Source organism: Camarhynchus parvulus, chromosome 27 (genome assembly GCF_901933205.1).
Source record: "Camarhynchus parvulus chromosome 27, STF_HiC, whole genome shotgun sequence".
NCBI lineage: Eukaryota > Metazoa > Chordata > Aves > Passeriformes > Thraupidae > Camarhynchus > Camarhynchus parvulus.
The window spans coordinates 3,245,865-3,258,364 of record NC_044597.1 but is presented as its reverse complement, the minus strand read 5'-3'; the positions used below and the strand labels follow the sequence as shown (position 1 = coordinate 3,258,364).

Sequence of the window (12,500 nt, the reverse complement as noted above, 5' to 3'; positions counted from 1 at the left end):
AGAACAGATCCTAAAATTGCCCACGTGGGCTTTGCCATGTAGCTGTGAGAGCTGTGGGTCAGGAGGTGTGTGCCCCACAGCTGGGGACACTTTGCAGGCTGCTAATTCCCTCCTGTCAGCTGTCAGTGTTTCTAGCACTTTCTGAGCCACAATCAGAGTGGTCCCACTGTATTTCCCCATTCTCCTGCAGGGTGAAGGAATTAGATTGGAATAATTCCTTTTGCTGGTACCAAAACAGAACAGCTGGAGAGCATGGTCAGAACACCTGCCGAGGTTCCTGCCTCTCTCTGAGGTTCAGGTACCTCAGTCCATTTGGGCTGTGCAGCCTCGGAGCCCCCCAGAGCTGTGGGCACCCACATCTGGCTGGCTCTGCTCAGTGCAGGGTCCTGTGAGATGGCACATGGAGAGTGGCACTGCTGTGGCACTTTCTGCTCATGTGGGGTGGGGAAGGAGGACATCCATGGCATCTGCTCTCCTTGCAGCATAGCAGAGGAGGAAGGTCCTGCTGGGCTGAGCTCTGCAGGGGATTTACACACTCAGGGACAGCCCAGGTGGGCTCTGCCTTCCCCCACAGCCCTGTGACACCATGTACCTGCTGAACTCATTGTGCAGCCCATGAAGATGGCCTGGGGAGCATTTGGCAACTAACAAGGCTGACAATCAATGCTCAACAAAAGAGACATCAGCACAATATACACACAGGCAATTTGGAAATGACATCTGTGCTTTCAAATGGACACATGGATTGCTTGGGAGCTCTGAAGCCAAACACACAGGAGTGTGTGCACATTGCTTTTTGCCTAAGGTTGCTCGGAAGATCTTGTCCCAACACGTACCACAATTATCTTCTCAGAGCACTAATAGGAGCACCAGATAAGTATCCGAATTGCAACACTTTGTGCTCATAAAATTAAAGCTTATTATGCTGATTAATGACTAATGAGATGCATGCAAATAAAAGTGCAAAGTTCTCCTCACTCCTCAGTATTGCTGCTGCCCCACTTTGAGCCTACCCTAAGCTTTGACACCTGACACTACAGTGTTTGTATTTTTTACTCCTGCTTTGCAATGGTTTGAGTTTTCCAGCCCTGTTCCTCCATGTAAGCCTGTTTTCTCAGTAAGCAAGTGCCAGTGATAACCCAGGTGCAGATTATGTAATCCAAAATGTAAAAAAGGAAAGAATCCTTAAAATTGGCTTTGTCTTCTGGGGTCTGGTAAGAAACCATCTCATTTTAGTCTCCTTTTTGTCTGTAATGAGTGCTAATGCCATGATTAAGTAGGGGGTTTTGTGAGCTTATTGGTGGTTTGTATTTATTTTGTCACATACCATAGAATGCAATAAACCATATTATGAAGCTGATTTACGTTGTAGAAGATGCAAACTCATTAAATGTATAAACATTACAAAAACATCTTGTTAAGAAAGCCACAGATTTTAGATAAGGAAAAGACAGTACAATCAATGCTGAGTAGCAAAAGTAATAGTATATTATTTATCCTTATGGCTCAGAAATTTTTACTGATTATAACATAACAAAATAAGCATTTAAATCAGCAGCAGAAGTGCACTGAGTATTGCAACATGCTGCACCCTGGTACGTGTCTGTGCTCAGCACTGGGTTCTCAGCCCCTGAGCTGCCTCACTGCCCTTCCCACGTTCCAAATCCCAGTTTCTACTTTGCTTCCCCAGGGGTCAGTTCAGGAGAATTTCTTCTGCAGGGTTAAATGCAGAGATGCCTGATAACAAGCAGTAAAATACTAAAGGTAAGTTATAGTTTTGGAAAGGACAGGAGCAAGAGGTGTCAGTGGTACCACAGTGGCAGAGGGCAGTGAAGTCCAGCATGGACAGGCTGCTCCTCTGAGTAAATCATATCCAAGCACCCCAACAGCCTCCTGAGTGTCACTGTGAAGCCAGAGAACTGTAAATCACCATGGGACAGCCAGGAAGCAGGCACTGAGCAGGAACATTTTTGAGGTTAACTTGGCAGGCTCCTAGGGGAGGTATGAGAGGCAGGGCTCCTGAATTCGGGAATATTCCTTAATTTGGGCTGAAAATTGAGTACCCTGAACAGACAGGTCTGAGAAATAGCTGTCACCACCTGCCAGAGGTGGAAAATGAGCAGAGCAATTGGAGATAGCAGGCTCAGGGTACAGGTAGCAAAACAGAGACAAGTGTGGTGTGATGCTGCAAGGAGTTAAAAATGAAGAAGGTGATTTTGCAACAGCTGGGAGCTGAGGGTATCCTGACAAGCAATCCCCACCATCACTGTGATGTCTGGCCAGGTGCATCAGCCCATCCTTGTGTGTGCAGGAGTCCTTCATGCTGGTGAGCTGGTTCCTCCAGCCCCCAGAGGGACACTGGTCAGGAAAAAAAAATCAGATTTTTTTTTTTTTTGTTTTCCAATAGTAATTCATGGCTGAGAGCCCGGCATAAGGCAACACTGTGAATCACTGGCACAGATCTGCCTGGAACTCAGGAGTTTGGGATTCCTGTTCCCACGGTCTCCCACTCAGTCTGGATTTCCCAACGTTCTCCCATGAGTGATGCCTTCCTCAGAGGGAAAAAACAAATCTCGTGGTTGTAAAAGTGAGAGAGAAAGACTCGTAGAGTGATTGTTCTGCTTGGACTTAAGCAGGTGAGGGGAGAGGTGTGCAGGAGAAAGGATGTATCTGTGAGCAGGTGTTGTGTAAAATACAACATAATATACAAATATACATAGTATACAAATAACCCTCTGGGTTATTTTCAAGTGAAATTCCCAACAGAGCTCATATTTTCAAGAGGTTTTATAGGGAATAGTCAGTTCCTTAAACCCACCCTCTTGTTCCTAATGGAAATCAATAGCAGAAGGGTTTTGACTGAGTTTTCCCTCAACAGAGCATTGTTCCTGACAGTGCAGACTGCAAAGTTTTTCCCAGTGAGTCTCAAGTGGTGAATATGTCACTGAAAACTTTGGGTCTTATGAATAATCTGATACATCATTGTGTACTCCACAGGTAGAACTTGATCTTTATAACTGATTCAAACAAAAATCTCTGCTAAAGAAACTTGGACTAGACACAGCTTTCTGGTTGCATGAGAGAGAAGCAAAGATTTATTAGCATTTATTCCACAGGAGCACCAATCACAGTAGAGATTGACTCAGGTAACAGTGATTTGGAGCAGAAACACAGATGGAAGAAGCAGACAGGACATGCAGAGAGCTCTGAAGAGCCCCTGGAGTGAGCAGAGTTGAGTAAGTTGGACAAGCGTTCACTCCTGCTCATGGCAGGGGACGTTCAGCCTTGCTCAGTAGAGTCTTGCTTGGTCCAAAGGCCTCACTGGGAGGTTGTGCAGTGGAAGATGCTGGTCTTGCTCATCACTCCTCAACCTTTCTAAAACTCCCTGTTGAAAGATGGAGGGAAGCAAGAAGTTTTTGGAAGAATTCAGCATTTTTAACCTTATGTTAATTTTTAAGTATCACCTGTGCAGTTCTCAGTGCATCAGGGTTGTTCCCAGACTTCTGGAAAGGTCCAGACAGTGCCAGACCTGAGTTTGTACAGTGTGTGTGCAGATTTAGCAATTAACTACATGGATCTGCTTCTGTTCTCAGCCATGGCAGTGCAAATCACTTTAAATTAGTGTGGCTGCAGCACTACAAACCAAATACAAGTGAACTTAGAATATTTACAGTAGATTTTTATAAGTTAAAGAAAGATGGCACATGATATGCTTTAATCTTGCCTACCAAGCATTAATATACGTTGGAGTGTTGCAGGGCAGAGGGGATGTTTGATCAGAGGAATAAATTTTTGTGGAGGAGTTTGCAAAGCCTATGTAGGAATTTTTTAAAAACTACAGCTCATCTACGCCAAATTTTACCAAATAATCTTCCTCATGACACAAAATCCTCCTGAATTCACTGCCTTGTTTTCAGCATCAGAAGTGTCTGTGCAGGGTTCCTGCTGTTTGCACTGATAGCTTCAGGCCCTTTGGGTGAGAGCCAGCTCTCATGTCATGACCGACTGTCAGTCTACAATGGAAACTGTGTCTGGGACAGAGCCTGACTGAACCTGGTCATTATAAGGAGTAAATACAAACCTCAAAGCATAACCATTTTCTATCTTTTCATAAAAAGCCAAAGGTGGAATTGAATCTTTCTAAAAATTACATCTTCCTGCTCATTTTCACCACTTTCAGGCTTTTGTCTGAGGTGCTGCCTGGACCTGGACCCTTACCCTGTCTCATCTGTTTTATGGCTTCAGACACTTCCTCCATGGTTGCTCCTCTCTCCAATGTTTTATTTCCTTCCAGGCAGAGCTTCATGTTTTCAACACTTCCTGGAACCAGAGCCAGGAAGTCAGATATGGATCAGACTTTTTGGTCACTCTCCATCTTTTGCTGCTTCAGTATTTTGCAGCTAGTGACCCTTATATTTTAAATGTTTTGAGTGTTCCAATTATTCTATCCTGCTTTAAATAACCCCTGCTTAATGCCACTCACATTTCTAACTTCTGACTTTCCTAGTTCCCTGCATACTTTGGAATTTGGCACCATTTTCACTTTTCCCCCTCCATTTCCTCTTTTCACCCATCCTCTGACACAACTCTTCATGCCATCCTTTGTGCTGCTCATGTTGATTTGTCGCTGTCTAACAACAAATGTCAGAGTGGCCTTAAAACAAGACTGGGAAAAAAATAGCAAAAATATTTCCAGGAAGGAAGCTGTAAGATCCTTTCCTGCCATTCAGAGAGAACTGTGGATTGCAGGATGTGTTTTTAAATTCCATTTTTACCTGGGCTTTCACAAGAGTCGCCAGGCTGGGACTGGGAAGATGAAGAGCGTGAGAGGCAGGATTTACCCCCTCCTCCTCCTCCTCCACTGGCACCTCCTCCACCTGAAGTTTTACCACAGGTTCCACCTCCTGAACTTCCTCCTCCACTCCCTCCTCCTCCGCTTTCAGAAGAGGAAGATCTTCCATAGGATCCTCCGGTTTTTCCTCCACTGCTTCGTCCACCTGAGGACCAACAGCTTCTTCCTCCACTACTTCCTCCGTGACCTCCTCCTCCTGAAGATCCACTACTTCCTCCGTGACCTCCTCCTCCTGAAGATCCGCTACTTCCTCCATGACCTCCTCCTCCTGAAGATCCACCACCTGCTCCTCCCTGTGAAGTGCTGTAAGGAGGAAGGGGTGTGTTATTTCTTTCTTACCTTTCATTTTCCCAAATAATGGCATCTCCTGATGTGCCATCACTTCCTGATGGTACTTAGGAGGAGAAATGGCAAATTACAATTCTAAACACTTTTGTACAAGTACAGCTTTGCATGCTGCCAGCTAAGATTTAGATTCCATGTGAATTCTTGTGCTTGTAGTAAATATACTGATGATTAATCCCTTGCACCAGTTCCTAATACAAACATTACTGCTGTCCTCTTTCCCTGATGGCATTGATAAAAAGTTAATTAACTGATGTCTGTACCTAATGCCCTGCTGCCCCTCCTGCAGCAGTGCCCTGTACTGCTGGATCTCCTGCTCCAGGCGGGTCTTGATGCCCAGGAGCATCTTGTACTCCTCGTTCTGGCTCTCCATCTCACAGCGGATGCTGGCCAGCTCCTCCTCCAGGGGCCCGATCATGCCCTGGATCTGCTGCAGCTGCAGGTTGTAACGACGTTCTGTGTCATCCAGGTTGGACTGCAGAGAGTCTATCTGCGAAGGGAAAACAAAATGCAGTCGTTATGGGAATGGGGCAGGATTAGATCATTCTCATGCCCAACATGAGAAAAGTCCCACATGGTGTCATATAGAATTTGCAGGCAAGCTCAATGAGGGGAGGGAAACAATGCATCTGACTCCATCTTATTAGAAGGTTAATTAATTATTATATTTATTAAATTTATTCTATTTATTATATTATCCGATACTATATTTTATAATATAGCATAGAATAATATAATAAATACAATAATAGTATTATATAATTCTATATTATATTTCATAATAGAATATTTATTCTATTATTCTCTACTATATTACTTTATATTACATTACATCTAAGCTGAATCTGCCAAGCACTCAACCCTGCACACAACTGCACTGAATCTCATGGCTGTCAGTGACAGTCCTGACACACACACACACACACACACCTGGCCCTGACAGGCCAGGGAAACAAACACCATCACTGTGGGTAAACAGTCTCCATATTGCATTCTACTTTTGCACAAGCACAGGCACAGAAAATGATAAGAATTGTTTTTCCTTTCTCTGATGTTCAGAGAATGTGAAACCCAGAAATATTCTTGGGGAGAATTGTGCCTTGCTTTTCTCTGGGAAGAGAAATGTGGCTACAGTGTCAGATGTGCCAAGGATGCTCACTGGCACTCACAGCTGGCATCCTGGCATTTCAGCAGCTCCTGAGTTCTTTGCTTACCAGGGGATGAGGAGCAGTCGTTACCTACCTGACTGATCTGCGACTGCAGCTCAATCTCCAGGCTCTGAAATTCACGTCTCAGCACAGAGATCTGTTGGTTGCTTGATTCTATTTCCTGGCTACTTGAGTGAACTTGTTGACTCACTTCTTCCATCTGAAAAATGAATGTAGGGAATTGCAGCTTCTGAGTTTTACTTACAGTGCCAACATGGCAGTTTATCATGGGACCATCTGGAACACAACAATTTGCAGAAGGGCCACTGGTAGAATGGGGCTGTTAAACTTGCTTGTGCGGCTCTGCCAGAGCAATTCAAGCCCAACACTTGTGATTTACTTCATTTTGACCAAAGGGACTCTACTGTTATTTTGTAAAATCAGTGGATGTTGTGTCATTCCTTTACAGGAAATTCTTACCAAGAGCTGTCACCATTTACCTTGCTTTCGTACCACTTCTCAACCTCTGCACGGTTTTTCTGAATAATAGCTTCATATTCTTGCCTCATCTCATTCAGTTTTTTCAGCAGATCCTCTCCTGGAGCAGTGTTTATCTGCACATTCACATCCCCATTGGACTGGGATTGCAGCAGTTTCATTTCCTGCAGAGAAAACCCAGGCCCAAGGACAATGAACACAAACGGAGCCTTTCAACAACATATATATATATGACAGTAATTCCCACCCAACAATTCATAATTGTTCACTCTGTAGTGTGGGTAGAATGTGTTTGGAATCTTTTGTTCCCCCACTGACACAGCTGTGGGTGCCTGGGAGCAGGAACTCCCATATATATATGTATGTATATATGTGTGTATGTGTGTATATATATATATATATATATATATATATATATATATATATATATATATATATATATATATATATATATATATATATATATATATATTTGGAGGGTTTGTGTTGCAGTTATCTAGCCTTGACTTTCCAGTCCTTGCTTGTTGAGGGAACTGAGCTCAGGGGCACCCTGGGGCAGCCTGGTTGTGCCTGTTGGTCAGTGTTGGATGTCAGCTTCCCACATCTCCACTGTGCATTTCAAGGAGCTGGCTCTTACCTCCTCGTGGTTCTTCTTGAGGTCGATGATCTCCTCCTTCAGAGACTCAAACTGCATTTCCAGGTCGGATTTGGCCAGGGTCAGGTTGTTCAGCAAGGGGCCTCAGGCTGTTGAGGTCGCCCTCCACGTTCTGCCGGAGCCCGCTCTCCATCTCGTACCTGTGCCAGGGAGAGAGGTCAGCCATTTAATTAATGATATTACTTAATAATATAAAGTTATTATTCTTTATACTAAATAAATACAAAGTTTAATATTAATATCAAACTTTAATATTAAAATGTGTTCTGTGGTCTCTTTCATCCTCTCGTCTTACTACAACTTTTTGCAGATTCCATCTATCTGGTTAACCTGACTTTCAGTGACAGAAAATCCCAATTTTTATTTTCTTAAAAATAAAACTTTTTGTAAGCTCTGGCTCTGCAGCCATAGACAAAGACCACTCTAGGAATACTGAAAAATTTGAAAAGTTTCACAAATTATTTCATTTGTGCTGCCATGGAAGCAGGAGAAAGCCAAGTCCCTGTGGATTGATATTTGTTTATGGAATGGATCTATGAAGTTAAGTTCAGGAAAGCAGGAGGAAGGAAGTCAGTGCCTGTAAAAGAGCAATATATATTTACTTTATTCTAAAGTCTTCTGCAGTCATCTTTGTGTTATCCAGGTCCAAAAGTACCTTGTGGGTTTCCACAGCTGCAGCCACAATCTAGAAGAGACACAAAATGTTAGGAAAACATTTCCTGTGAATCTCTCAGTCTGTCAGTTCTTCAACTTCTCTGGCAAAGAACATCCTACCTGCTTTTGAAGTTCTTCAATTTGTTCATAATAGTGGCTGTAGTCCTTTGGGCCAATAGGACCTTGCTTCTGGTACCACTCCCTGATTAACTGTTCAAGGTGAGCATTTTCCTTTTCCAAATTCCTGACTGTCTCCATGTAGGAAGCCAGGCGTTCATTGAGGCTCTGCATGGTCAACTTCTCATCGTAGGAGAGAATTCCCACATTCCCTCCCTGAAAGCCACCACTGCCAAAGCTGCCCCCACTGAAAGCAGCTCCACCTCCAGCAAAGCCCCCAAAGGCACTCCCCGACCTGAAGCCCGTTCCCATGCTGCTGTGGCCCATTCCCCCTCCATAGCATGCACCCCCCAGTCTCCCTGCCCAGCTGCTGCTGCTCATTCCTCCTCCATAGCTGCTGTGCCTGCCATAACCACTTCCTCCACCACAGATGCTCCTGGAGCTTCCTCCACCACAACTGCTGCCAGAAAACCTGCCACCACCGCTGGTCCTGGAGGTGACTGTCCTCGAGGAGGCCGAGGAATGAGAGCTCCCCCCTCCACCCCCTCCACTGCTGCTCCCCCGCAGGCAGCTCTTCAGCGGCTGCTTGGAGCCACAGCTCATTGTGGCAGCAGCAAATAACTCAGGTGAAAAGTCAAAGCTGGTCCTACAGTTGTTCTGGAATCATAGCTCCAAGTTCCAGCCAGCCTCCTCTGCATTTATACCTGAGACAGTGGGTGTCACCGTGGAAGGGAGTACCCGCTTTCCATGTGTGGTTACAAGCCTTAATTTGCCAAAGGGAGATGCTTGGCAGTGACAGGAAGCTTAACCCTTCCTCTAAGTGTTTGTGACCATTTGTTTATTACCACAAAACATGTAATTTCTGTTGGGTGGCTCTGAATTAGGGAGATCTCTGTTGAGATCTAGTGCACTGGCTGACAGTCACCCGAAACAAATTCATCCCACTCACCTCGTCCTGGTCACAGCCCTCTCAGCACAACACCACACTGCCACGGTACAGGACAGCAATGGATGTTCCCATCTCTCTTCTAATCCTCAGATATTTGTCAAGGAATTCTGGCTGATTTTTTTATAGCTGAGATTTTCATAGGCTTGTCATTATCCTATGCTGTATGCTCGTTATTTGCAATCCTTTGTTACCTTTGGAAAGCCCACTGCAGGATGCACGTTGTAGGTACACAGAACCACTGTGACTTATTTGTAATATCTCATAAAAACTCAGTGAATAATGGCAAATATCACATGGCAGCAATTATTTCAATCACATCTCTATAATTGTGTTTTATAAATAACAAATTAATTATGAAAAATGGTATCACAACAACTGCAGAACTGCTCTGTGTCAGGCTGAGGGAAGGAAGTGTGGCAAGTTGTTGCAGGAAAAACCCTTCCTTGGACCAAGTGCAGGTGCAGGATGGTTGAGAGACCTGGGAAAGCTTTGAGGCTTGGGGCTGGTCTCTCCTGACATGGCTGGGAGTGTCATTGGTCATGTTCCTGAAGGGAATTCAGAATTTTATCAGGATGTTTTCCCTATGCAGCACAAATACAATACTTGGAGCAGAAAGGTAAAATTCCTGGTTTGGGGATTAATTCAATAAACTACATCAAGCTAGCATTTTTCCTTCAGATTTGGTTTCCATTCACAGACACAGCATGACCAAAAGTAGGAAATATCTGCTGTCTTCCATTTTCTTCTTTTAAGATTGTGTCTTTGCCCAGTGCAGTGGATAGTTCAGCTGTACATCTGCCCTGTGAGCTCTCACAGCACCCTGAGCCTCAGACATTTCTCCCCTGGGTACCTCTCATCCCTCTCCTCCTGATCCTTAGCAAATCCCAGTCTGTTACCTTGTAGGTGGAGCTGTGACACCCAATTTCCTCTATTGATTTGGGATATTATTGTTTTCTCACTCAGCCTTTGTGGTGGTGCTTGTTGCTAATTAAGTTTTGTTTGTTACAGCAACTGTTTATGGAAACAGCTTTTGGTAGAGGCCCCTCCCAGCACACCCTGGCCCACGCAGAGGACATGCCTCACGTTCCACCTGCTGCTCCACTTCATCTCTGAAACATCTGAGGGAGCAGGGCCTCCCCTGCATTGTAGAAATTTCAATGGTTCACCTCAACACTCAGGGGAGTCTGGGGGATAATTTTCTCCAGTGAGAAATCCTTTTCCCCCAAAGGGAATGAAATTCTCTTGTATACTTGCAGCTATTTTGGCTCAAGAAGCACCTGGACTATGTCCCATGTAACTGATACAGAGACGGGGGAACAAATCCATGTTGTTCTGTATAATTCTGAAGGAAGGGTTTGTTTGTTGGTTGTTTTGTTTGGTTTTTTTACCTCTATTACTTTACCTTTATAACATCTTCTGTATCAGTCATTCCTTTTAGGAAAACCAGCCTTCCTGTCCTCCCTTAACAAAAGAACATTTTTGGATGGTTTGAATATCAGAGAAGATGCTTGTGTGCAATTTCATATCTTCATTTTTTAATACATAAAAGGAAGATTTCTTGCCATTTTCCCCCTAGAACTTGTGCAGGCAATGTGCTTCAAGAGTGAAACTTAACTCCTTAAAACTGAAGAAGCCTGACAGATCCATCATGTCTGGAAATCCTGGCCAGGATCAGAGATAGAAGTTACAGAACAAATGGTTCCTGAAAGGAGTGTTTTATTTCAGAGCTGCTGTAAGATGGAAGCTGGTTTATGAGCTGGTAATTTTCTCTGCAGTTCTGTCTCAGAGCATTGTCTAGGCTCTTGCAACACACTGAGTGAGCTTCCTGGTGATCTTAGATAATGTTTCCAGCAAAATCCAGAGATGCTGCTGAAGTGCAGCTGGAGGGTTGGGAAACCTGCACATAAAAATGATTGCAATAAACTTCAGGAACTGAAGGATCCCCAGCAGTATCTGTGAAATGGGAGAGTGAAATGTTACGGAATCTGAGGCTGGTGCTGCTCACTGCAGCAGAGCCAAAAACTGGGATGGGAGGATGGAGGGTTTGGGGGAGGAGGAGGAGGAGGAGGAGAAGGAGAAGGAGGAGGAGGAGGAGGCAGGTTGTTCCACAGTTGTTTCAATGAGACCTCTCCCTTTTCCCGTGATGAAACAATTACGAGCTCTGCCCAAAGAGGAGGATGGACTATTTAAGCCTGAGCTGCTCACCCAGCACCGGCAGGAATTCTCCTGGGATGGGCAGGAATTCACTCAGCATTTCAATGACCGGGTTCCCCTGTGCTCTGCACAGCCCAGATTGGCTGAAGCAGAGGCTGCAGGAGAATTTTTTCCTTCGGGAGTGTGGCAGCAGGAAGAGGCTGGGGCTGTGGGTGAGCGCACACCAGCTCCTCTCAACCCCTAGGACCACCTTCCCCAGCTCCACACCCTCTCCACACTGTTGTATTTGGGAGAAACCACCGAGGCTGCTGAGCACATTGGTGGGGTCACAACTGGACTGTTGTCCCCCTTTCTGGTGCTTCACTGGGATCCTTTTCCATCCTTGCTGCTTCTGGTCAGGTCTTGCTGGAAAATTCAATTATTGTATGCTGCTACACAGAGAAAAACTATGAAATATTTACCTGGGGAATATGACTCATTCTCATAATTATGTGTTATAAAATAATTCCCATTATATGATCATCAGGCAGTTTTATTATCATCAGGTAATCCCATAGGATTTCTCCATAGTAGAAAAGAAAGCCAGGCAGTGCAGTGTGACTGTGTTGGAGGATGAACATCATTCTTGTTTGTACTCTGCTCTTCATTCCAGTGAGCTCCAGCTGCTTGACACTTAGCATTAAGCTGTTCTCTTCCCCATTAAAATTTAAATGATGAGGACCTTTTTCTTATCCAATAAAAAGCTAGATGTCTGATAATGGAAAAATCTGATTTAGATCAGTTGTAATGTATTAGAGCTCAATCACATTTATTCTTTCAATAGTGGATTAACTGAGAGTTCTAAGCAAAAAGTAATTCCTACTCAACAATTCACAATTGCTCACTCTGTAGTGAGGGTACAATGTGTTTGGAATCTTTTGTCCCCCCACTAACATAGCTGTGGCAGCAGTTCCATCCAGAAATATTTGAGGTTGAAAATGCTCAGTTCCAATAATTTCCTGTGAAAAGTGTGATTTTCTATAAATGTGATTTTGTATTTAGAAATAATTCTGTCAAAAGATGGTGCCTCATTCTTCTTCAGGCATGGGGCTCCTAACCAGCGTGCTTGGGTTTCTTCCCACAACCCAA

The 12,500-nt window shown here is 44.3% G+C and overlaps 1 protein-coding gene across 1 annotated transcript; it reads right to left on the bottom strand.

The window, feature by feature from the left end:
* Positions 1 to 3,359: 3,359 nt before the first annotated feature.
* LOC115913890 (keratin, type I cytoskeletal 9-like) lies at positions 3,360 to 8,872 on the bottom strand. Its single transcript, XM_030966167.1, is given in 11 exon segments — positions 3,360 to 3,385; positions 4,219 to 4,320; positions 4,776 to 5,039; positions 5,112 to 5,155; positions 5,461 to 5,687; positions 6,440 to 6,565; positions 6,846 to 7,007; positions 7,481 to 7,579; positions 7,581 to 7,638; positions 8,101 to 8,183; positions 8,273 to 8,872. Coding segments are annotated over 11 exon segments (1,791 nt in total).
* Between the last annotated feature and the right edge of the window lie 3,628 nt (positions 8,873 to 12,500).